Source organism: Trichosurus vulpecula, chromosome 5 (genome assembly GCF_011100635.1).
Source record: "Trichosurus vulpecula isolate mTriVul1 chromosome 5, mTriVul1.pri, whole genome shotgun sequence".
Taxonomy (NCBI): Eukaryota; Metazoa; Chordata; class Mammalia; order Diprotodontia; family Phalangeridae; genus Trichosurus; species Trichosurus vulpecula.
Genome location: NC_050577.1, coordinates 47,650,317 through 47,677,149, shown reverse-complemented (window position 1 = coordinate 47,677,149; position 26,833 = coordinate 47,650,317). Strand labels below are relative to the sequence as shown.

Sequence of the window (26,833 nt, the reverse complement as noted above, 5' to 3'; positions counted from 1 at the left end):
ACCAGTGAAACCACTGGTCCAGCCCAGAGGATGTCATAAGCATTTTGGCTTCCCGATCACAATGTCCTGCTTTTGCTGTCCTGCAAAAGCCCACACTCCCAAGACCTTTTTTTTTTCCTTTTTTTTTTGAGGCAATCGGTGTTAAGTGACTTGCCCAGGGTCACACAGCTAGTAAGTGTCTGAGGCTGGACTTGAACTCCTGTTCGGACTCCAGGACTGGTGCTCTGTCCACTGTGCCACGTAGCTGCCCCTACCCCAAGACTCAAGTGAATTATTGCAATAGGTTGTTATTTCTCCATCTGAAGATAAATTCTGGCAATGAGGCTTAACTTTGGTTCTGGTAGTAAGTGGTTCTGTCTTCTGACTGCTTAACACTCCCTTTCTTCGTAAACCATGTTGTCTAAATTTTATTTCTGGTTTGGGTAAAAATTAATTCAATTTGATTCAACCTGCACCTATCTACTATATGCAAGGGTTGTTGTGAGAATCAAATAAGTTAACAAATATAAGCCCTAAAGCCTATATAAATTATTATTAATAGTTTTCCTTGGGAGAGTACAAGCTTTACTCAGATAAATAGGTAGAAGATATTTTTAGGAAAGAAATCGAATTAACCACTGGAGGCAGGAGGAGGGATCAAGGAAGTCTTTGAGGAGGTGATATCTTAGCTGAGCCTGGAAGATGAGGTAGCATCAAGTAGTGGTTAGAGTGCTGCATTCAAATTCTTTCTCAGACATTTACTAGCCATGTGCCTTTGGGCAAGTCACTCTGTGTTTCAATTTCTTTCTCTATAAAATGAGGGGGTTAGTGTCCATGGTCTCTAATGACCTTCAGGCTCTAGATCTTAGGGTAAGGAATCTGAGTGGCGGTAGGAGGAGGAAACATTCCCAAGCCTGGGGAAAACTTGTGCAAATGCGTGGAGGTGGGAGATTGAATCCTGAGCAGCCCAGTTTGGCTCCAGTATATATGGAATGAAGAGAGGAAAATTGTAAGGCTTAAAAAAAGTTAGATTTATGAAGTGCCTTCAATTCCAATCTACTCTGTTTTAATCCCATCAGGTGATTCCTTTTAAACTCCTCCCTCATCCCCTGCTGATTCCGGTAGCTGAAACCTAAGGGTTCTTATACCTTGTTGTTGAGTCATTTCAGTCCTGTCTGACTCCTCATCATGCTGTTTGGGATTTTCTTAATGTTTATTGTAATGACCCTCCTACGATGGTGATGCTATTGATACGTTGGCCAGTTGTAAAAGTACAAGGGGAGGAGAATTTAAGGATCTGGCTGGTGCCTCTCAATTTCCCAATGTGTAAAATGAGGTTTAAAAAAAAGACTTGCTATCTTCCACAGAAGCATTTAGGATAGTAAAAATGGAAGTACTTTGAGGTCTGTCTTTTGGGCAAACAGAATTTAATAATGCATTAACAGTCATACTTGAAATGTCTAGAGCGCCTTCCCACCCACGTCAACAGTAAATTAATTGGGGTGATCGGGAGGGCTGCCCAGAATGGAGTCCAGGAGAATTCAGACAGGCCCATGTCACTTACCAGTTTTCTGTCTCTGAGATAGATGTTGGTACCTCATGGCTTGACAGGTTACTGGTGCTGAAAAGTGATGACTACAGGTAGCCCTATTTACTCAACAATTTCAAGGTGCCACCCAGCTAAGAGCATCTGAGTTCCCTAAAGAATCCTCTTTGGTGTGGGTAAAAATCTGACTAGACATGGTTAACACTTCAGCCAGAGGTTCAGAATTACTGTGCATACTTCAAGAACATTGTAGGAAGCAACATTTTCTTTTGTCAGTTTTCAATTTAATTGTAAGTGACTTTTTTTTTGGAGGGGGATGGATGGGTTCTCACAAGGAATTTGGTGACAGTTATATGATCTTACCCTTCACCAAGTTTCTGAAGACCCACTTTTGAGATTTTCATCTTGGTTTTTGGAGTTTCTGACAGTCATGAAGGACCGGAATTTCAGGTCACCTGTGGCTTCCCGCCAAGAATAGGGAATATCATCAAAATTACGCATTTGGAGCTGCAAGAGACCTTACAGTATGTGTAATCAAACCCTATCATTTTATAATTGAGAGAACTCAGGGCCAGAGAGTGGAGAATTGATTTACCCAAGGCCATACAGGTAGTAAGTAGAACTCAAAGCCTCCTGCTCTTAACTTTGAACCTGCCTGTCTTCTCACCTCATTTCTACTTGGATAGGATGTAAACCCTCTTATCATGTGATGACTAAGGAGCATAGCAGCTTACCAACGAGGGACAGCCTGGCATAAATAATTGATAGAGAGCTGGCACACACTACCTTTCAGGCTTTATTAGGTATTACTTATTCTCCTTCTCATACCCTGCAGTCTGGCCAAATTGTTCTCTTTGCCATGGCCGGTGGCCAATGGTTGAGTTTGGAAATGGGAAGATTCCAGTTCCTATCTGACACTTACTAGATTTTTTTTTTTTTTGCTCTGGACCAGTGATTTTAACTTATTAGCCTCACTTTTCCCATCTATGAGATGGAGATAACCAAAGCACTTACCTCACTGGGTTGTGATAATTGGATCAAATGAGATAAAACTGAGATAAAAAATGCTATCTTCGTCATCCTCATCATATCTCCTTCTCTTTGCAGAGGCTGCCTCCCCTCCTGCCCTTCCAAAATGCACTTCCTCCTCACTTCCAGCTCTTAGAATTCTTAATTTCCTTCCAAGGTCATTGCTAACACCACCTTCTTTTCCTGATCTCTCCAGCTCCTACCAAAAAAACAAAACCAAAACCAAAAAAAAGAACTTGCCTTGTAATTATTTTGCAAAAGGTGTCTCAAACTTAAAACTTCATTAAACTGCTTTAAATTAAAATTTTAAATTATGCTTAAATTGCTTAAAATTGCACCAAGACTTTTGAGACATTGTATCTACTTCATGTATATTTATGCGTACATGTCCCTGTGGAATGTAAGCTTCTTGAGGACAGGGATTATTTCATTTTTGTCTTTTTTTCAACTTCATTGCCTAGCACAGGGCCTAACACCTAGTAAGTGTTTATTAAATGCTTGTTGATTCATCAGTGGTTACTAGCCATGTGACACTTAGTTTCCCAGTGCCCTAAGTTACTGTAAGATTCTAAGTCATTGATAACTTTCAGATTTGCATTGCTACAAGGTAGTTTCCACATGAGGAATTCCATATAAAGATGAAATCATAGGTATGGATCACAGAGAGGTGGAAATTTTGCTGAGATGCAGCAATATTTGTGTTCCATGGTATCGAGGTGCCCAGGAAAATGAAAGCACAGAAGTAACATAAAATTGAACTAGATGATCTTTGAGGTCCCTATCAGCCCTCAGTGGTAACCTTTGAGCCTTTAATGCTTTTTCTGATCAGTGTGTTTTTTTATCCATCTACTGGCCAGTAAATTTGGAGAAAGGATCATAGGATCATAGATAAAGAGCTAGAAGGGACCCTCACAAATCATTGAGTCAAACACCATCAATTTCCAGTGTCCGTGAGGCTGATATCTGCACTAGGTCATGCAGGTCATAAGTGGCAGAGCTAGGATGTTAGTAGCCCTGAACTGAGTCAAGATCCACTTTCACTTCTGGCTCATCACATACAATAATCCCTAGTTCAGAGTAGGCTCAGATAATCAAAGTCATCATTGGTACCACTAAGCATCCATCCTTCATCCAAACTTTATCTTTTCTATATCTGGTGATGAGAATGTTGGGGAAGGTGAGCAGGGAAATGAAGTCATTCTGCAGCCCCAGCTTTGGATCAAGTTCAGCTTTGAGGAGAAGAGAATTCAAATGAGAGAAATCAAATCCTTTTCCACTGTATTTCTCCCACCCTCACCCTCAAACTCTAAATTTAAGAATCCCTGAATGGTAGAAGTGGAATGCACTTTTAAGACTATCTAGTCTAGAGGTGAGGAACCTGCAGCCTTGAGGCCACATGTGGCCCTCTAGGTCCTCAAGTGCAGCCCTTTGACTGAATCCAAACTCCACAGACCAAATCACCTGTAAAACTTGGACTCAGCCAAAAGGCCCCACTTGAGAATGTAGAGGGCCACATGTGGCCTTCAGGCTGCAGGTTCCTCACCCCTGAACCAGTATAACTAACTCCATTAAATATTTGAAGATCTGATGACTTCCTCCCCTTCTTCCTTCTTTTCTCTTGCTTTTGTGGTACCCATTTCTCCCACTATATTTCTACTGCTCTGTTTAGAACTGTTTGTTATTACAAAGAAGTTTGTACAGCATCTGGAACTCTGTAGAGGAAATGAGCTAGAAATAAACTTGTTTTCTACCTTCTCTTAGAGGAGTGTTTCATTTTAGTATGTCTTTTAAAAAACACCACTGTCACTATATTTATCATGCTGCTGCTAGGGTTTTAACCAGTTTTTTTTTTCCTTTCCTGTTCATAGTTTGAAAAACTACCAGAAGGACTTATTCCTCCATCAACCCCCAAGTTCGCCTATGGAAAAGTTGCTATGAAGCAGGTAAAAAAAACAATGCACACTAAATTTGGCATGGTGGATAATAGCAAGAGTGCGGAGGAGTATCTCATTTAACTTTATGGGAACGATTTTTTCTAGGGGAATAATTAGGTATAACTAAGTTTGGTTTCAGTGAAAATAGAAAAAAAGTAGGCGATTTTCTCGGGGAAAGTGAGGGTGTGCATACGTAGATACAAGGAGGATGGGCAAATGTTGGGAAGTTTGAAGGTGGGGGAATAATTGAGACCGTTTTATTGGCAGAAGGCATTTGACAGATTGGTGTAGTGGGTTGACCATTGACCTTGAAGTCAGGAAGACCTGGGTTCAGGTCTTACCTCCAATGCTACTGACATCCCTGGACATATCCCCATGTCCTAGACAACTCCTTAAGATTCTGTGTTGTAGAACAATTGTCCATCATATTGGTAGAGGGGAAGTTCCCTATATTTATGAAATATAATGGGTCTGAATTAAAAAAAAACATTCCAAGACCCTCCTAGAGTCTATAGTGTTTTAAATGGTATGATACAGGATGAAAGCCTTCTTTTTCAGTGCTTTCTAGAGAGAAACACTCTTCAGCTTTAAATTGTGCGGTTGATCCATATTTAAAATCATGCCCTTTCTGTTGTGGTCTTTGGGTTAAGATGAACAACACGGAGAACAACATCTAAAATGAATCACAAATAATGGCCATGAGCATTTTATGCAACAAGAGTGGTGAAAAAGGCGAAACATTTGTGTAGACAAAAAGTAGTACCTGGATGGTGTTTGCCATGACTGCTTTTCATAGAAGAGCCCCCAAATTGATTAAGTCACCCAGCACTAGGGGGGCAAGGGATAGTTCCCTAATACTCTGCCCTGACCAAATTTGGAATCTGGTATTCAGTTCTGGGCTGTACATTTTAGGAAGGACATTGATAAGCGAGAGCGGATTCAATAGAGAAGATGGTGGATGAGAATCCTAGAAACAACAGCTGACCTTGATAGTGCATCTTTAAGTTTACAAAACACTTTACACACATGTTCTCATTTGAGCCTCCTGATAACCCTGTGAGGCAATAGATGGTATCCTTATTTTCAAGTTATGCTTTAGAGAAGTTCAGCTCTTTGTCCAGGGGTCCCTTAGCTAGGAAGGAGTCACAGGAGCCCAAATGCTTTGATCTGTCCCCATATTAAGGCTCCCAAAATGTCTTAAACCAAAGGAAAACATTTCAAGCTTGTGTATTTCTTTTGCAAAATTTGACGGCATTCCATTTTCTTATATATATGTATATACGTATGTGTATATATACATTTGTGTATACACACACACACACACACACACACACACACACATGCATGTATATTTTTATCTTAAGTGACATGCCCAAAGAATTGCATTATGTTTCCATTCATGACTCCTGTTGATTTCTAAGTACACCGCTTGGGGTGTGCTTCTCACTTTTTCCACTCCTGGCTTGCATCAGATATAGGTGCTCAACATACTACAAGGAGTGTGGTTTCTGTGACTGATAAGAATCTTTTAAAAAAATTAATCTTACATCATACTTCTCAAGGGGCCTCTTCATTTAGTTGTTTTGTGTAATTATTAATTTGGGAGAGGTTTTGTTTCCCTTCTTCCATTTCTATTTCTATTGAGGACATCCCTCTTCCAGACACCCATGTTTGAAAGTTCAGGTGTTATCCTCAGCTCCTTACCCCACCTCATTCCACATACCTACCCGGCTGCCAGCTCTCCTTTGTCGCTCCATACCATTTCCAGACTCTGCCCCCATCTCTTCACTCACACAGCCACCATTCCCATTACACTCTCCCGACACCTTCAGCCTGAAGTGTTTCAGTATCTAGTTTCCCAACTTCAAGGCTCTCCCTACTCCAATCCATCCTCCACACAGCTGCCAAAGTTTATAAAGTGCATATCTGACCATAAACTTCAGTGGCTTCTATTACTCTTAGGATCAAATACAAGTTACTTTGTCTGGGGCAGCTAGGTGGTACAGTGAATAGAGCGCCGGCCCTGGAGTCAGGAGGACCTGAGTTCAAATCTGGCCTTAGACACTTACTAGCTGTGTGACCTTGGGCAAGTCACTTAACCCCAATTGCCTTGCCTTCCCCCCTCAAAAGCAAACAAACAAAGTTGTTTCTCTACTTTGTTTATGATGTCCCTCTTGATATCTCGCCTGCCTTGCCAGCCTTCATACACTCAATGGCCTAGCCAAACTGGACTTGTGTGTGTGTGTGTGTGTGTACATATATGTATACACACAGGTGTGTATGTATGTATATATGTTTATCTATCTGTCTATATCTATATCTATCTATCTATCCATCTATCTATGTGTAGATAGATAGTATGTATTTCCCTATTACCCCCTAATTTAGTAGGCAGAATGTTTGATCCTTTTAGGACAAGATTGTCTTCATTTACATTTTCCAGCAAATGGTGGTGGGGTTCAGTAACACAGTTGGGAGATAGAGTGAATTATGTGATTCGTTGTTTTGTGTTTGAAGATTTTTGTCATATCCACTAAAGTTTTGGAAAACTGGCTTTGATGTCATGTATGAAGACGAGCGGGCATTGACTGGGCATCTCTTTCTGTTCTTTTTTTTTTTTCAGTTAAATACCGTGGAAGAGACTCTTGATATTTTGTCCCCTGCTGGACCGATAAATAGCACCTACCCCTTGACCTTTGTCGAGGTGAAACAGGTATGTTTTCCAATGCATGGAATTACCAATTAATAACACTTCAGTATGTTGCCATTTTGCAGAGAGGTATTTCTGCATTGCTTTGTTTTTCCGTATCTGAATTTGGCTTAAATGGGGAGCCAGGGTAAAAAAAGACTGGGTAAAGTAATCATACAGATTTTATTTTTAGAATAAATTTTATTTTTATCTTTTGTTCTTATTGCCAAAAATTCTCCCTGTACCCATTCTCCTTCTCCCAGAGCCATCCTTAATAACTTAATAACTTTTTTTTTAAGAGAAAGAGGAAGAAGATTAAAAAAATTTCCTTTTTGGTTCACATACTGCAGAATGCCTTAGAATATTTTTTCTTTGCTTATTGCAATCCCGTCTCTCCTGGCATCTTCTTCCCCTGGTGTCTCATCGTGATGTATTGGTGACCTTGGGTTCTCAAAGGCTATGCCAGAATTCAGCCTGGAAATGCTTTCCAATAGTGGCGTAGGGATAGGCTGTGCCTATGTTTTCCAAGAACCAAATTGGCCAAGAGGCTCATTCCCAAATCAGTGGCTCTCAAGTGATGACTTTTGGCTTCAGCCTCTTCACTCTAATTCTTACCATCATCTTTAGTGACTTTGCTCTTCATATGAAGGACACCTTCTCCTATTCTGACTTCCCAGGTCATTGGCCTTGCCAACTCCTGTGACTTACATCTCACTCCTACCACCAGCCATCCTGAAGGAGTGGTGACATTAGACCTCACCATCTCTTCCCATCTTCAAGACACTGAACTTTGAGGTTCCCTTCCATTACTACAGTCTTCTGGCCTTCTACCACTCGCATCTCTACACTCCTCCCAACCCTACTCTTTTTCCTTATCGTTTCCTTCAGTACCCTGATGCCTCCGTGTTGTCCTATTGTATCATCCTTTTCTGATTTCACCGCCCTCTCTTCATATGTTTGAGCCTATAATTAGCCGTTTTTAACCAAGCCTCAAATCCCTTGCCCCCTGATCCTTACACTGTCATTTGCTTTCTTGATTCTTACTCCAAAGACAATGAATACTGCTGGCAGAAGTCAAGAATCAGTGCTGACTGGATCCACTATAAATTCATGCTAACTCAGCTCCGCTGGGTATTACATTCCTTCAGTTATATCTCTTGGGAAGTGGGGAAAACAACAGATTTAGAACTGCCAGAATTGGGTTCAAATTCCACCTTTGCTACTACCTGTGTGATCTTGGGCAAATGGGCGTCAGTGGTTTTATCTGTAAAACGAAGGGGTTGGACTCAGTGGCCTTCTAGCTTTAAATCCGTTATCATATGATTCCATTGTGCTTTCCACAATGTCAGCTCCAAGCCTCTCTCCTCAAGCCCCTCACCCTACCCATCCTGCTCTTCTCTATGCTCATTGGAGACTTCAAAGCCTTTTTCTGTTTTCATTCCTTCTGGCCTCAGAGGATGAGGTGCCTCTCTTCCTTTCCACGCCAACTCTTTTACTTGTACTCTTGATTCCATCCCATCTTGCTTCCCTAGGAACTTCCCCCATTGCTTGTTATTTTGCTCATTTTCATTTTCTCCTTCTGTAATGGTGTCTCCCTCTGTGCCTAAAAAAAGGATTAATTAAAAAAAATTTAACTGCAACAAAATAAAAACCCAAACCCTTCCCTTGACCTTCCTACTCCCTCATGGTATCATCTCTCTTCCCCTTCACAAGATTCTAGGTAGAGTAGTCTAGACTTGCTTCCTCCACTTTCTCACTTCCTACCCCCTTCTCGGCCTCAGGAGTCTGGCCTCTGTCCCCGTCGCTCTTCTGAAACCCCCTTCTCACCTTCCAGTGGCCATTGGGCTTGTTTTCGGGTTGTATCCTCTGTGACCTCTCTGTAATATTTGATTCTGTCTACCCCTGGTTCCTTCTTGCTAATCTCATTCTTTGGCTTCCATGGTCCTGCCTGCCCTCTTGCTTCTCCTATGTAGTCTTAATCACATGGGCATTTCCCGAGACTTGATCCTTGGCCTTCTTCTTTACTACATTCATTTCCCAGGACAATCTCATCTATTCCCATAGCTTCAATTATCTCCTATGGGCCCTTAATTCCTAAAAAGTATATAAAATTCCAGTCTTTCTCCCTAATTTTGTTCATGGTTTCCATTGTCTTACCAGACATCTCTGTGCGGGACATAGATATCTATTGATTCCCTAAACTTGATATGTCTAAGATCATTATCATCTTTTTTCCTAAACCTGTTTCTACTTCTAACTTTCCTATCCCCACCCCCCAAACTTCTTTTTATGGAGAGTGGGTCTCCCTATCTTAACCTAGGTTGAAAGTACAATGGTATGCCCAATCCAGTGATGGGCTCCATGTAAGATATCTTCCCTAACACTAGAAGTGACCATAAGTGAACCAATCAGTCTATTTCAGTGCACACATACATGTATGTTTTATATCAGTCAGTAAGATAATCAACAAGCATTTATTAAATCGTTACTATATTCAAGACACTGCTAGTTTGTTTTTGAGATGAGTGTCCCTATCTCATGCAGGCTGGAAGTACAGCAGCTACTCACAGACCCATCCCAGTAGTGATTGGTACCGCATCTTTGATCTGCTCCATATCTGATCTGGGCCCATCTGCCCCCTTCTTAGACAGCTTGATGGTTTCCTGTTTCTTGGGGGTTCAACATATTGGTGACAGACTTAGTGAGGATACCTGATTGGCTTTAGCTATTCTGCAGCTCAGAACTTCAAACCCAAGTGATCTAACAGCCTCCCCAGTAACAGGGGTTTTTATAACACTATGTTATCTTATTTGATCCTCTCAAAAATGAGAGAGGTAGGTGGTGTTATTATCCCCATTTTACAGGTTAAGTGACTTGCCCAGGGTCTCATAGCCAGTGTGTAAGGCCCAATTTAAACTCCAGTCCTCCTGACTCCTGAGCCACCTGGAGGCCCCTATATATATTTTACTTAGGGGCAGTGGGGAAAAGTGATTCTTACACACCTGGATGTGTGTACAGGAGGCAAGGCAATGGGGGTGGGTGGGAACTCTAGCTTTTTTCCACCTTCTTCCAGGAAGAGAAGCAACTCTGGTAACAATAGTAAGGCCTTGTCTGTTGGTTCAGTGCTGTTGACCATTTCATCATTGACTTTATTCCCGTAAGGACTCTGGAGTCAGCGAGGCAAGCACCCTCTTTGGTTTTACTGAGTTCTGAGTCTGAGTAGCATTCTAGACCTGCATCTGCCATTTCTTGGGGGTGTCACTTAACCTCCCTCTCTGTTTCCCCATTGGTAAAATACTTGCCCCACTTTCCTTGACGGTAAAGATCAGGGGAGGTGATGTGCCTGAACACACTTGGAAAAATATAAAACAGCTTCTCGTGTGAGGTGCAAGGCGTGGTCTTCTCCCATAAAACTGTGATAACTTTTTAAATTATTAGACAAAAAAGGAAGCTCCCGTGGGATGGATTTAAGGACATTCCACACCTATTACTTACCTAGACCCTCTGTTTCTGATGCTGTAAAGTACCTTAGCAGAACCCATAGAGCAAAAAAGGCCAGTTCAAGTGGGCACAAAAATAAGAAACTATGGGGGAGGAGGAGGTGTCTTGGTGTAGTAAAAAGAACATTTGGTTTGAAGTCAGCAGGCTTGGATGTAAGTTCTTATTTCCTGGGTTAACCTGGGCAAATTGCTTTACCTCTCTGGGTCTCAGTTTCCTCTTTTGTCTAATGAATATTAGGTTAGGTGACCTCTGAGGTTCCTTCCAGTTCAAAATGTGACATTTCTTCTTTCTTATTTCCCCTGATATCTAGCCCCATGCCTTAAATGTAGTAGATACTACATATATACATATATATATGTGTGTGTATGTATAAATGGGTGTATATATATATTTGTAGGATTGAGTTGAGTAAGAAATGAAAAAAAATTAAAAGCAGCTCTTAGCACAGTCAGTTCCTGTGCCATCTGCTGCAGACACTGAGGGGACTTCCCCTCTCTGCCTTGGGACTTGGTTATGGCTTTGCAGGTATTGAAGCGTCTTCCTCTCCTGTGCCAGAAGTACCTCTAGATGTTTCTCTCCCTCAGTGAGGTCTGAGTGTTGATGTCTCATTTTGATGAGGCTTGACATCTCATTTTGATGTCTTGTGAATATGACAAGAGAATTTTCTAGGGCAATGAGGGGTTCTTTACTTTGGGCCCATGAAGCTGTAATTCTGTGTATGTTAAAAACATTATTTTGAGAAGAGATTCATAGATCTCACCACACTGTCCTAGGAATCCATGCCACAAAAGCAGAACCCCTGGTCTAGAAGGAAATAAATGTACATTCATTTTAGGAGTGTTTGGAGGTCTGGGGGAGTTGATTTGGAGGTTTGTTTTTTGTTCTCTTCTGTTGAACCAGATCGTGTGTAAATGCTTTTTGATGTGAAAATAAAGTGTCCTGAAAATGAAGTTTTAAGCTATTTGAGCATGGGACACCCTGAATAACAAAGCAGTCATGAGACCATAGCTTTCAAAGGAGAAGGTGCACCTCTTTTCCTTCTTCCCTTTCTTCTTTCCTTTCTCTCTCTCTCCTTCCCTTCTCTCCTTTTCTTCCCTTTTCCTACCCTTCCCGCCTTCCTTTTTTCTTTCTCTTCTCCTTCCCCTTGCTCCTTCACTTCCTCCTCTTGTGGTTCTATTTGCCAATCCATTCCTATATCATTTCTTTCCTATCCCATTTCCTGTACCTGGAATGCTCTCCTTCCTCACTTCAGTCTCATAGAAACCCTCGCTTCCTAATTTATTATTATGAGCTTGACAAACTTCTACAAACATGCACTGTTCTGTATACTAAGAAGAAGAAAAACAGAATTACACATAGCAATGTGAATCTCGATTTTACGTACAGCTAATTTAACTTGGTAGTTTCAACGCTGCCTGCTTAACTGTGTATCCTCTTTGGAACATCTTTCTGTTCTTTTCTGTGTATTTTTAAAGAATATTTTTAAAAAAGAGGATATTTCATTGCCCTTTTTTTCTTCTCTTCTGGAAGTAATGCTATCACTGCCTCCCTTGTCCCTTTCAATCCATAATTCTTCTGCCCTATAAGAAAAATAAATAATTGCCCTCTTTAATAAAACATCCTTTCGTCAGCCATGTCCAGAAGTGTGTGTCTAATCCTGAGCTCTACATCATCTCTACAGTAAAATAAAATAGATTCTTTCGGTTGCCACGTCCAGAAATATATGCTTAATCCTGAATTCTCTGCCCAGAGACGGGTAACCTAATTCGTCATCAGCCTCTGGAGTCAGAGTTGTCCTTTGTGTTGATCAGAATTCTTAGTCTTTCAGAGTTTTTCTTTGTAATGTTATTGTATACATTGTTCTCTTGGTTCCTGCCTAGGTTTTCATGAAACCATCCCTTTGATCATTTCTTAGAGCATGATTATATTCCATTTCTTTCCTACACCATCAGTTGTCTAGCTTGTCCTTGAATGATGTGCATCCCCTTGGTTTCCCAGCTCTCTGCTGTAATAAGATGGGCTATTATGAATAGTTTATTTAGATAGATCCTTTTCCAATTTTTTTGGATCTTTTTGGGGTATAAGCGTAGTAGTGGTATTGCTAGGTGAAAAAGGCTGCACGGTTTGCTGACTTCGTTTTAAATTGCCTTCCCAGTATGCCGTTATTGTACCCATCCTCTCATATCCTTCATAGCAATGATCATTTTCCTTTTTGGCATCTTTGCCAGTCTGATGGGTATGAGGTAGAATACTCAGTCATTTTAATTTGGATTTCTCTCATTCTTAGTGAGGGGCAGCTAGGTGTCCTAGTAGATAGAGTGCCAGGACTGGAGTCAGAAAGACTCATCAGGCCTCAGACACTTACTAGCTGTGTGACCCTGGGCAAGTTACTTTACCCTGTTTGCCTCAGTTTCCTCATCTGTAAAATGAATTGGAGAAGGAGAGGCACACTACTCTGGGATCTTTGCCAAGAAAAGCCCAAATGAGGTCTCAAAGAGTCAGAAATGACTGAAATGATTGAAAAACAGCACGATCCTTAGTGATTTAGAGCATCTTTTTCATGAGCATCAATAGCTTGCCTTCTTTTGAGAACTGCCTGTTCATATATGAAGTTGGCTTCAGGGCAGCACTATCCTTTGACCATTTATCAACTGGGAATTGACTCGTATTCTTATATAACAATCTAATTTCCACTCAAGCTGTCTGTCAGAACTTCTGCTATGCAGAGAATAGCTTATTTTTCTTGTCTCTTGCGTTTTTATTCCTTGCCATATAAATAACCTTTCGCATTAAACAGGTGAGACCACTGTATTCCAAAATCAGGTTGAACCTCAATAAAGTAGATGTGAGTCCCCAGTGAAAATATAAAGATTTTGATTAAACCGTTGGTCTCCCCATAAAAACTGGAAATACCATAATTTGACTTACTCATACACCTACCTGTAGACATGTTGAGTCCCCTGGTAGAATGTAAGTGCCTTGAGGACAGAACTATCGTAAATTCAGTGCTTAGCATATAATTAGTGTTTATTGATTGGCTACTTTTACAACACATGACTCAATGTTCCCTTAAAATTAATTACAGGATTTATTGATTTTTCTCTCCTTTCCTCCAGTATTTTGGCTTTGTACTATACCGAACAACACTTCCTAAAAATTACAGGGAACCGGTGCCCCTTTCTTCCCTCAATGGAGTCCATGACCGGGCCTATGTTTCTGTGAATGGGGTAAGAATTGGCTTCTAAAGTGCATGTCTTTTCCCTGTTGAGATTTGGCTGGATTTATTCTTTCTCATTGGTTCCTGATCTTTGTGACAGAGTTCTTTCCTATTTGACATTGAATTGTAGGTTCCCCAAGGAATTCTGGAGAGAAACAAAGTGTTATCTATAAATATAACTGGAGAAGCTGACGATACCCTGGATGTGCTTGTAGAAAACCTGGGCAGAGTCAACTACGGATCCGACATCAACGATTTTAAGGTAATCTTGAAGCTGGGTTGGGGCAGTCATTTGAGGAACTCTTTGATCATTCAGGGCATTTAGGGAACAACCTTTCAGCCATCTCAGGAGTTTGGGACCCTTAATACAGTGCCTGGAGCATAGTAGGTGCTTAGTAGGTGTTTATTGGCTGACTGAATGACTATCTGCGGTGAGTCAACTCTTGTGTTTTTGCCTTTAGAGTCTAGTGTATGACAGTCAAAACCACAGAAGCGCCACAGACCTATCCATACAGTGTTAACATTCCAGAGGTTCAAGACTGATAGGCAGGGACAGAGTTTCATGGGTTGCCATGGTCAAAACATTAATTACCTGGCAACTAGCTGTCTGGCAATGAGCCTCCTGTCTTTAGTGAGGCCAGTCATTGGATGAGTATATATCCTCTACTAATGCAGATTAGTGCCTTCTCTGCAGTCTAAACCAATAGCTCAGGATCACACAGCCAATATGTGTCAGAATCCAGACTTGAACCAAGGTCTTCCTAACCCCAGCCTTCTATCTGTTAAGCCAAAGGAATGGCTAAATGGATCCATGGACTAATATCTAGCTGAAATCCAATTCTTTAAAATTCTGAAAATATGTGGAAAATGTTTTATTTGAACATAATGTTTCCTTTTTAAAATTAAATTTTCAATGAACAAAAATCTATTTTCTTTCCTTCTCACCCTCCTTTTTCTATGAAAAAAGAAAGAAAAACAAAACTTCTGTAGCAAATATAGACTACAAAAATAGTCAGCAAACATTGGCCAGGATCAAAAAATATGTCTTATTCTGCCTCCCCGTTGGGTTAACATGGCATTGTTTCCTAATTTCAGCCTAATAAAGCAAATGTTATAGTAAATTATAGTAATATAATGGAGAGATTTTTTTGCGTGTGTGTGCGGAAAGATGACCATTTATTTAGAGGTGGTAGGGATTGCGTACTAGGCATCTAGTACCAGCCCCTCATTTCAATGATAAGGAAGTTGGGACTTTGAGAAGTTAAGTCATTTGCTCAGTATAATGTGTCAGAGGTGGAATTACCCAGGTCTTCTCTGGCTCCATGTGCACGGCACTTTTCCCATACCATGCTGGCCAACTTTAAGCCATAATGAGTCCTCAGAGGCAGAGTTCAGACGCATAATTAAATCCACTCCAATGGAAGTCCTGGCAGTGTTCTCAGATTTATGGAATGGGCCAAAGGATGGTAGATTTATTACTTCAAGCCTGACCTCCCTCATTTTACAGATGTGGGACCTGAAGCCCAGAGAAGGTGCCCAAAGACCTGAAGTGGCAAAGTGGCAAAGCTAGGATTTGAACCCACAGCTGCTGACTCCAAGTCAGCTGCCTGTGTAAGACTCAAAGATTTTCTTGCATATAAGGATTGGGTTTGCAAAATCATCTAAATGTGAAGAGAATTCCATTTTAGAGCTAAACCAAGTCAGCTAGCATGGAGCGGATAAGCCATAAAATAGGTGGCCCTCCTTGAGTCTCAACACCAGAAATGGTCTCTACTGCATTTTGTCCTAATCTGAATTCCTGTTATTATGGCCACGCAAGCTTTTGACAAAACATGGTGGTCTCTATCTAGTAACTTGAGAAACACTAGCTTCAGGACATTTTTTCATTCTCTAATGACTGGAGTGGAGGGTCATGAGGTTGGTAGGGCATCCTGGCCATCCTAAGATTGCTCAGCATTAAAGAACCTACCCTCTAAATCAGATAAATACTACCCTTCTTGCAGTGTTGACTTGGGGAACATGTGTTTTTGCTGCCTTGAAAGTGTTTTGTTTCTGAAATTTTTATTTTGCCCTTAAGATAATGGGAAGGTTAAACAGTGATTACAGAATCCCCAGCCTGTTATTGAGTTAAATATTAGGGTGGAAGGAAGCAAAGGAAGGAAGCCAGTCCATTGTGGTTGTGCCTACACCAGCTCACATTCTACCTGAAAACACATGGCTTTCCTGAGTTGCTTAACAAAGCATCCTTTTAACAAAGACACCTTGGTGTTGTGCTTAAAATGCTGATTTGTAACCAAGAAGGCCTGGGTTCAAATCCTGCTTTAAACATTTTCTAGCAGTGTGACTGTGGGTAGGTCACTCACCCTTTCTGAGATCTCATCATTTGTAAGATGAGGATGATAGTGGTAGCATCTATCTCACACAGTAGTTATGGTTCTCACACGAGAGGATGTATGTCAAGTGCTTCGCAAACCTTGAATTATTAAAAATAATAAAGCTCTTTAGAAAGCTTAGTGAGCTCTATAAAGGTGAGTTCCAGCAATCTGGTGAGCTGTACTCCTGGAGATGAGGCATTGTTTCATGCATTGTATTTGTATACCCGCACCCTTGGCATGGGCACATAGTAGGTGCTTGTTGAATGACAGATCACTGCCATTAACTTTAAAATACTATAGAAGTGTGAGTTGGTTTTTATTATTATTATTTTTATTAATAAGCATGGTGTATTCTGGGCACAAGGCGTTTTGGATTTGGGAAGATGAATAAGACAGTCCCTGCCCTTTAGATTACGGATAAGACATAGAAAAAGTAATTTTTTATATATTTTGTTATTTCAGTTTCTATTATATTTATAAATATATTCATAATATATGTATACACAGAAGTATGTCTTGTATTTAAAATAGAATGATATATTTTATTTCATTCATTTTGTATATATTCATATTTGTATTGTTTCTATTATAATATTTAGAAATATATTTATACTTTTGTTATAATGATATATTATATATTCTATACAATATCCTTGTGTGTTTATATTTATAATACAATTATATATTGTTTGTATATTTTTAGTTTTTTCATCTATTTTATTTATTTTGTATATGTTTATATGTGTCTGTGTGTAAACACAGACATATATGTTGTTTCCTCTCTCAGGACAAAAAATCCACAGGGGTACAGACTGTTTGCCTTTAGCACAGTGCCTAGTACATAAGAGACACCTAACAAATTGCCTTATGGTTGACTGATACCACATATTCCAAAACCAAACAGAGTTCAGTCTTATGCATTCATTGATTGGCATGTTTATTGAGTGCCTCCTGCAGGAAAGGAATGTAGTGGGCTCTAGATTCCTTAGGGGGTAGAGAGCGGACCTGTGATGTCATTGGTCTACTGGGCTTCCAGAGGAGGAACTGCAGTTTAGCAGTCTCTGCACTGTATGGTTCTAGAGAAGTGCCCAGAAGACTAAGGTTAAGAGATTTAAGGGTCAAACGGCCAGTGTGCATTAGAAGCAACACTTGAACTCAGGTCTTCCTGGCTTCAAGGTTGGTTCTAGCCATTGCACCACACAGAAATTCCAATTTATCTCACAGGACATTTTTGTGTATGGATTCAGTCATGTGACTCTGAGACTTTGACTTGTCCCTTCTTCCTAATGCATCTGATTTTTGTTTTTTGTTTTCCCCTCTAATTTTTTCTTTAGGGTCTGGTTTCCAATTTAACCCTGGGGTCAGTTATACTCACAGACTGGTTGATATTCCCACTGGATATGGAGGGTGCACTGCAGCATTATCTGAGCACCAATGCAACATTCAGTGATTATGCTTCCAACTCGACTCTCCCATCTTTCTATGTTGGTCAGTTTTCCATTCCTGATGGAATCCCTGACTTGCCTCAGGACACCTATATCCAGTTTACCAATTGGACCAAGGTATGATCTACTTGGGGCTTGGGTGTCTCCATATGTAGTCTTTGGGATCTGTATATGTTGTCAGTATTAGTTTAAAACAGATTCCTTTTAAAATTAAATTTTATTTTATTTTCAAATCTACTTTCAAATTTTCCTTCCTCTTCCCACTGAAAACAAACAAAACAAATTCCTGCTTTGGCCATGTCACACCCTTCCGTCATCCCCCCATTGTCCTCCCTCCCCCTAAAAAATTTGTCTCTTTGTTTCTGAGTCTATCACCTCTGTATCAGGAAGTAGATCATAGGTTTTGTCCAGAGTCCTCTGGCATTGTGGTTGGTCCTTGTATTGAATTCTACGTCTTTCAAAGTTGCTTGTCTTTGCAAAATTGTTATTGTATACATTGTTCTCCTGGCTCTGCTCCCTTCACTCTGCATCAGTTTGTGCAAGTTTTCCTTTGTTTCTCTAAAACCATTCTCTTTGTCATTCATTCATGTCATTCAGCATGGTGGTATTCCATAACATAGATCGTAATTGATGGGCATCTCCTTGGAATCTCCACTTTTTTGCCACCATAAACTGAGCTTCTATAGATATTTTTGTATATATAGGTCTTTTTCCTCTTTCTTTGATCCCTTTGGGGTATAGACCTAGCAGTGGTCATGCTGGGTCAAAGGGTATACATTTTAGTGCCTGGGGCATAGTTCCAAATTGCTTTCCAGAGGGACTAGATCAATTGCCAGTTCTACCAGCAATGAATGAATATACCTGTTTTCTCACAACCCCTCCAGCACTGGTTATTTTCCATTTTGGCTAGCTTTACTGATCTCAGAGTTATTTTAAATATCATTTCTCTAGTTATTAATGGTTTAGAGCATTTTTTCCAGGATTTGTTCCTCTGAAAACTGCCTCTTTATATCCTTTGACCATCTGTCAATTGAGGAATGTCTCTTATTAATATAAATTTAAATCAATTCTCTAAATATCTTAGAAATGAGACCTTTGTCAGAGAAACGTGCTACAAGAATTTTTCCCATTTACCTTCATTTTTTCGTATTTTGTCATTATTTGGTTTTATTTGTGCAGAAGCTTTTTAATTTTCTGCAATCCCAATTGTCCATATCTATATCTCGTTTCTGTCAGACTGCTTTCTAGTTTTCCCAACTTTTTGTTGAATAGTGAGTTCTTGCCCAGTAGTTGAGATCTTTGTGTTTGCCAAACACTGGGCTTATTTGCTTCTGTATATTTTGTGCCTAATCTGTCCCACTGATTGATGAGCCTCTTTTTGTAACTAGTACCAAATTGTTTTAATGATTACTGAAAAGCCAGGATTCTTAATCCAGTGTCCACAGCTAGATTCTGAGGGGATCCTTGAACTTAGATGGAGAAAAAATACATCTTGATTTTTATTAAACTTAGACTGAAATTTAGCATTTCCTTCAAATATGAATTACTTTTAAAAAATAAAGTGAGAAAAGAATATGAAAAGGATGTTTAATGGGAGCAGACTGCCTTTAACCTTTGAGTGTGGATTTAATTGTTAATCATTTTTGAATTTGTAAAACTAAGAGATAGAAGAAGAGAGCGGGTAGACCAAGTGACCTCTGAAATCTGTTTATTTTTAAAAATTTTATAACTCTTGAGATGTGTCATCTTGGGATGTAAGTAATTTGTCCATTTGTCCTCCAGACACTGATCAGATTGACCCAATCCTTCTGCAGCCATCTCCTCTGTTCTGGTCCATCCCTCTCCCGCCCTACCACCCCCTTCGGCAGCCACTGTGGTTCTATAAAAATGACTTTGATTTAATGAATGAAATAACTGGTAAGGTTGAGCAATGAGATAAAAAATGAAGGCTAAGATTTACATGGGTGATTAAACTGGCAGTTTCTTGCGCTAAAATGTTTTTGGATTCATTCTTTTGAAGTTGCCAGTACTTTTGTATTTCATAAGATACTCAGTGGCACCCACATTAGCCATTCTGTGGCACTTAGCACTGGTGTTATAGCTAGAAGCAAGAAGATTTTGCCTTCGTTCTTCTATCACCTCTTCAGAAAGGCTGGCATTTTTGTAGAGGCATTGCTTTAGAGCTGGAAGTGACCCGAGGTCCTGGTATCCAGCCTCCTTAATTCACAGATGTGGAAGCAGAGGCTTGGATGGGTGATGTAACTGCCCGAGGTCCTATAGGTAGGCAGTTAATGCCAGAACCCAGCCTTGAACCCAGGCTCTTTGGCTCCAGATGCAATGCCCATTCTTTGGCAGTCTCTCAGTCTAGATTCTTTTTATCCAGAATTTCTATTAAAGCTCCCCATTTTTGATGAGGCAGGTGATGATCTCTGAAAGGAAGTTTGGCCAGGAAGGAGATAAAAAAAAGTGTTACCAGCTTCTGCCCACACAGTTGGTTCTTTTCCAGCTTATCTTGACAATCAGCATTTCAGATGGGGAAGATAAAGCTTGGCTTAGCAGGTGGAGGCCTTGGGAGCCCTTTGTTTGTGGGTTCTCATGCCTGGTGAAGAACTACTATCGTCATGGCATGATTCTTTGTCTTAGGCCAAATGAAGTTCAGTTCAGCTGTGGGCAGAGCAGTGTGCAAAGGCATTGGGGTAAATAAAGAGATGAGATGGCCTGAGGCCGAATGCAATTCCATTGCATTCTCTGTGTGTGTGTGTGTATAAATATATAGGAATTTGTGTGTGCTGTATATTTATATCTGTATATGAATTCACATATATAAATAGGCATGAGTGGTATGTATATAAATATATAATGTATATGTATGTATGCATTTAGGTTCATATATATATATATATATGCATTTGTAAAATAAACATGTTTACATTTATTCTGCACACATGTGCATAATACATAGTTGTATGCTACCTCTTTGTATGTTATGCATACATATGCCACAGAAAGGTGTATTTAGATGGCCATACATGTATATATAAACACATGAAGTATATACAATATACGTCCAAAACACATGGCTATTCATGGATATATGCACACGTGTATGAATATTCACATGCATTTACAGGGATAGAAATGGAAAGTCATATTGTTGGATTCGAGATGAAATTGAATAAGGATAAATGAGAAGTCTTACAGTTGGACTCAAAAAAATCAGCTTCTCAAGTGATGCATGGGGAAGATGTGGTTAGATCTGGTGGGTTTAGTGGATTTCAAATTGAATATGAATGAATAATGTGATTTTTAAAAAAAATCAGATCTGTGATTTTCGTTGGTTTAATTCACTTCTGCTGAGGAAATTACCTCTATTTAAAAAATTTTTAAACATTTTTCAATTAACAAGCATTCATTTTCTCTCTTCCACCTCTTGGAGGGGTGGGGGAGGGGGAGAGAGAGAGAGAGAGAGAGAGAGAGAGAGAGAGAGAGAGAGAGAGAGAGAGAGAGAGAGAGAGAGAGAGAGAAAGAACCCTCAGTAAATATTGCTTAATCAAAGTAAGTCCCCCTGACCGTCCAAAAATGTATTTCATTCTGCATCTCAAGTCATCACTGCTCTAGCTGGAGCATCCTTCATCTTTGGGCCTCTTGATGCCTGGTTTGTCACTGCACCAAAGTTCTCCCTGAAACTCCTGGTGACAGTGAGGATTGGCTCCCACTCTGCAACTGTTAGGTGGCTTACCCAGGATCACAGGCAGGACTTAAACCAAGGTTACCCCAACTCCAAGACCAGCTCTCTCTGTCCCACATTATGGCTGCCTCTAATACATGTCCCAAAAGTCTTAGCACTGAGACTTTGGGGAGATCCTGTACGGTAGCCAATAAATTCAATGCCGTCTCCATAGACAGACATAGTGTCTGGGCCTAGAAAGGTGGTGATTTTTAATTTTGCTGAACTCTATACCCTGTTTAGCTCCCCTTTGGAGTATGGTTCACAATTCTGAGCATTGTATTTTAGGAAGATGCTAATAGGAGTGTCCAGAGGAGGAACATCTATGATAGTGAAGAGCCTTGAGATCCATACCATGTGAGGGTCAGATGGAAAAACAGTATATTTAGTATGAAAGAGAGAAGTGTTGGGGGGAGGGGTGGTTCAGGTATTTAAAGGATTGTGGTTTGGAAGAGGGATTACTTCCAGGTACCAGGAGGAGAATTGGGAGGAGACCAGTGAGTGGAAATTGCAGAGGCACATTCAGTTCAATGTCAGGAACACTTTTTAACGTTTAGAGTGGAAGGGGGTTACCTTTGCAGGTATTGGGTACTTCTTCCTCACGAGAGGGCCTCCGATTTGGGCTCAAAGAGCCCATGTCAGCTGTGATATCAAGGGATTCTTGTTTGGGCATGGGTAGGAATAGATGGGCTCTGAGGTCCCTTCCAAATGTCAGATTCTGTAAGTTCGTAGACTTATCAGCCAAGAATAGGTCAGATATTTCCTGGAATGAACATTCATTTGAACAGCTGAATGGTGGCTGAAGTTTATCACCTTGTTGAATAAAAAAAAATTAGTTGACAAATACAAGGTGTCCCAAAAGTCTTAGTGCAAGTTTATGGTTTTGGGGGATGAATCATTCAGAAAAAAATAAGAACTGGAAGTACTCTTAGATATATCACAGGCTGCCAAAGCTGGAAGGGACTTAAGAAACCAATCTATTTTACCCATGAAGGAACTGAGGCATCCAGGGGTAGGGAACCTGCGGCCTCAAGGCCACATGTGGCCCTCTAGGTCCTCAAGTGAGGCCCTTTGACTGAATCCAAACGTCCCAGAACAAGTCTCCTTAATAGAAGGATTTTTTTCTGTAAGACTTAGACTCATTCATAAGGCACACCTGAGGACCTAGACATGTAGCCTTGAGGCCATGGGTTCCCCACTCCTGGTTTAGCCTCAGTTATTGACTACAGACAGTGCCTGACACATACGTAGTAAGTTCTTTATAAAAATGACTTTTGAAAAACCCTGAGGCATCCAGAGGAGAAGTGACTGACTCAGGGTCACACTGGCGAATTAGAACCCTGAGTCATGACTTGGGGAATCTTATTTGTAAACCAGGGGTCTGGAATCCCTGTGAACTTGTTTTTGAACTTTGTTTGTTTGTGTATCTGTGTATATATGTATGTGTCTATGTATATATGTGTATGTCTTTCTCTATAATATATGTATGTATATATTTACATATGTGTGTATATACATTCATACATACATACACACACACACACACACACACACACACACACACACACACACACACAGGATAAATGTATTGGTTTCCTTTGTAATCCTAATTGGGGTCAATGGACCCTTTGGATCCATGGATAGCTTTCCGGGGATCCAGGGATAGATTTCAGGAGATCCATGAACTGCGATGAGAAAAACTTCCATCTTTATTTCAATATAATTGTTTTCCCTTGCAGTCTTGTGTATCTTATGTCATGCATTTAAGCACATTATTCTGAGCAGGGTTCACCAGACTGCCGGAGGGCATGTTTACATGTGTGTCTACATGGGATCTGTGTGGAGAGGCTACTTGCTTCCTGTATGACCATGGATGGCTCGTCTCATATGCTTACCCTCAGTTCTCATCCCAAGTCATGTTCTCTAAGGACCCTTCCAGCTCTGAAGTTTATATGATCATGAGAGAGGGTCACTGGAAAGGAAAGAGATGGGATGCCAGGCACAGACTCTGCCTTTAGCCAACCCTGCTTATAATGATGCTGAAAATGTAAGCCGAAGCAGAGTCTTCAGTTTTTATAACCCAGAGAAGATGCCCATCATTCTGTCCCTGAGTCTCCTTTCACAGAGGTCTTTTCCTCTTGACCGAAAAAGTGGGGTGACTGCTCTTTCTCCCTTGCACCTCCACCCCCTACTATTGCAAAAACAAGCCACTGGCAGATTTTTTAAAGTGATAAAAGCTGTCAGTATGCACACCTTTTCAGCATGGATCAAGATAGCATGTCCTCCTGTAGAAGCAAGACAAATACTTCTCAGAATCCTCAAACTGTGAAACTAACCTTTTTTTTCTAAATGACTGAGCCCCAACAGCCAGTTTCTAATCACCAGTTTCTCAGCCCTCATTGGCACGTAAATGATGTGATCATTGACTTTCCTAGGACAGGTAACCATGGTGATATTTGCTACTTTGAGAGATGTACCACCCCCGCCCCTCTGCTCCTTGCCCGGGATGCAGAGGCAACCTTTCTTATGCTCCTGGGAGAAAGAATTCAGAATCTGGACTTCGTGGTAAACTGGGTTTGAGGCCTGCCTCTGACACTAGCTACTCAATACGTTTTTTATTAAGAGATTACTACGTATAAGGCACTAGGCCTGTGAATTATGGCTATATAGAGAGAATGAGGAACAGGTCAAGGTGCTTCCATTCTTCTGGAGAGTGCAATGTGCAAACAGTTATGGATAGTCTGAGGAATTGCAGAGTGCTGCTAACCAGGGGGATCAGGAAGGGCTTGCTTCCTGTACGCAGTGGCACCTGATCTGAGTGATAAAGGATGCCGGAGAATTGAGCAAGGAGAACTTTCCAGGCATGGGGGATGGAGATGGGAACTGGAAGAACCAAGTTTGGGGAAAAACATGGTGGTAAATGGAATGCATATTGTGTGAAGAAGAGTAAAATGAAATGACCTTTTAGGGGAGGTGGGAGCCAGATTGTGAAGGGGTATAAGTGATCAGCGTATACTTTATGCTGGTGACATTAGGAAGTCACTGAAGGGTTTGTTTGGGGGAGAGCCGACCAAGATGATACTTGAGCTTTAGAAAGATCACCTTATTAGTTGTGCTGAGGAAAGATTGGAAAGAGGGAGACTGGAAACCAGTTTGGCTCTGGGTGGAGAAGGAGGAGGATAGAGATGGAAAGCATTCCATTAGAGGTACTGAGTTTTAGCAATTGATTGAATGCAGGTGAAAGGAAAGGGGAAGAATTGAGAATGCCTGAGATTGCAAAGCTAGGTAACTAGAATTATGGTGGTGCCCTCAATAGCCATAGGGAGACATGGTGGAGAGATGCTTATGGGGACATGTTGAGTCTGAGATGTCAACAGGACCTCCTTTTGGAGGTAATCAAACAGTTGGAACAGTTGGTGACCCAGGATTCAGGAAAGAGCCCAGGGCTGGACATGTAGACATGGGAGTTACCAGCATGGAACCCAGGGCAGCTGATTGATGAACAGGGGTTACTTAACTTACCCTTTGTTGAGTCATGGACCCCTTTGGCAATTTGGTGAAGCCCGTGGACCTCTTCTGAGTTATATCTTTAAATATGTAAGATAAAATACCCAGGATTACAAAGGAAATAAACTATGTTGGTAACCTTGGAGATGGCAGCTTCAGTTGAGTGATGCAAATGATTGAGAATAAGCGGAAGGAGAGGAGGTGGAAGCAGTTGATCCTAGATGGCTTTATTCTAGGAGTTTGTCACTTAACCTTACTCAGCCTCCATTTTCCTCATCTGTAAAATAGGGATTTTAATACTTGTCAGCCTTGCCTTACAGGGATATCTTGTTGCTTAAATGAGATAATGTATGGATCTTCCTTCTAAATGTATGGCTTGTGAGCTCTTTTAGGTAGAGAGAACAGGAAATAAAAAAAATGTCTTCTCAGTCTGAAAGTTTGACTTGGTCTTCCTAGGAGGGAGACTCTCCACTCTCTTTGGGCACAGAAAAGCCAGGGAGGGGGGAGCATCTGAACCGCTAGAGGACAGTCACCAGGACACAGGGAGTAACATTCAAAAACAAATGGGTTGTTTAGAGTTAGTCCTCTTTGTATTGGCACCTGGTGGCTCCTGAGGTTGGTTGTTTACCTGAAGTCGAGGTAACTTTCCAAACACATTCACTTATTTTTTGGTGGTATAGTTCAGACGCTTTTGCCATCAGCAGGATGCCTTGCTCACAGCCTTGTCCCCAGCCTGGCTATGCAGCTAGAGTTTTTCTTCATGTGGGCACCTCATGCCCTTCTTCAAGTCCTGTCTTTGTGGGAAAAAAGTACATTTGGGTGCACAGAGATGGGCAGTGATGACCAGGTTGAGAGACCCTTATCACCAGCAGCATCAGCCCTTCAAAAGGTAGGGACTTCTTGGGTAGAATTTGACACTGTCCATTCTCTCTCCTCCAGGGACAGGTATGGATCAACGGCTTCAACCTTGGCCGCTACTGGCCAGCTCGGGGCCCCCAGTTCACCTTGTATGTTCCAAGACACATCCTGGTCACATCTGTCCCGAACAACATCACTGTGCTGGAACTGGAGAAATCTCCATGTAATTTCCAGGGGAAATGTTTTGTGGAGATGGTGGACAAGCCTGAGATTGATGGACCCCTGTTCTCTTCAGGGAATGAGGTGGTCAATTCATCTTGAAGGCTGGATGGTCCATGATGCCTTCAGAAGGACCACCTTCTTGGAATTTTGACTTTGTATAGAACCCAATGAATCTGGCCTAAAATCTAATTTTACCCTGGCTGATTGGAAAATCCTGTGTGTGCCTCTGCGTGTGTTTGTGTGGTTGTGCATGCGTGTATATTAATTGTTAGGGTTGGTTTTACTTGTTGCCTTGTGAATTAAAATCGTAAGCTCCCTGTGGGAAAGAACCAAGCCTACCCAACAATGACACGAACCCTGGAGTGCCTACTGCCTCTACAGGGTCTCGCACCCTGTGGGCGCCCTATGAATGTTTCATATCACTGATCATGGTAATGGGATAAGAAAGCACACACCCAGAGTGTTTTCTTTTGCCTGAAGTATTTTTCTGATTTATTTACAGGGAAGAATTGTGTTCCCTGAATAAAATTTCTACTTATTTCATCAATGTGTTTTGGAATTATTTTTCTTTTAAGTAACAGTTTGGGGTCTTTGTTTCTCTGCCTTCTATTTGAAGATTCACCAGTTGTTTGTTCCCGTGATGTCGTCTTTGATGGATTTTGTATTCATTAAAAGAATACATCTAGGTAGTGCAGAGGATAGAGTGCCAAAGATTGAGTTCAAGTCCTTCCTCAGACACTTGTCACCCTGGGCAAGCCCCTTAACTGCTGTCTGCCTCCGTTTCCCTATCTGTAAAACAATAAT

At 40.9% G+C, this 26,833-nt stretch overlaps 1 protein-coding gene across 1 annotated transcript in view; it reads left to right on the top strand.

The window, feature by feature from the left end:
- GLB1 (galactosidase beta 1) overlaps nt 1-26,576 on the top strand; it is a 67,778-nt gene extending 41,202 nt beyond the window's left edge. The window contains 6 exon segments of the mRNA XM_036760008.1: nt 4,423-4,497; nt 7,112-7,201; nt 13,795-13,905; nt 14,026-14,157; nt 17,605-17,832; nt 25,889-26,576. Coding sequence (XP_036615903.1) covers nt 4,423-4,497; nt 7,112-7,201; nt 13,795-13,905; nt 14,026-14,157; nt 17,605-17,832; nt 25,889-26,128 — 876 coding nt within the window. The 3' untranslated portion in view covers nt 26,129-26,576.
- Nucleotides 26,577-26,833: the final 257 nt, after the last annotated feature.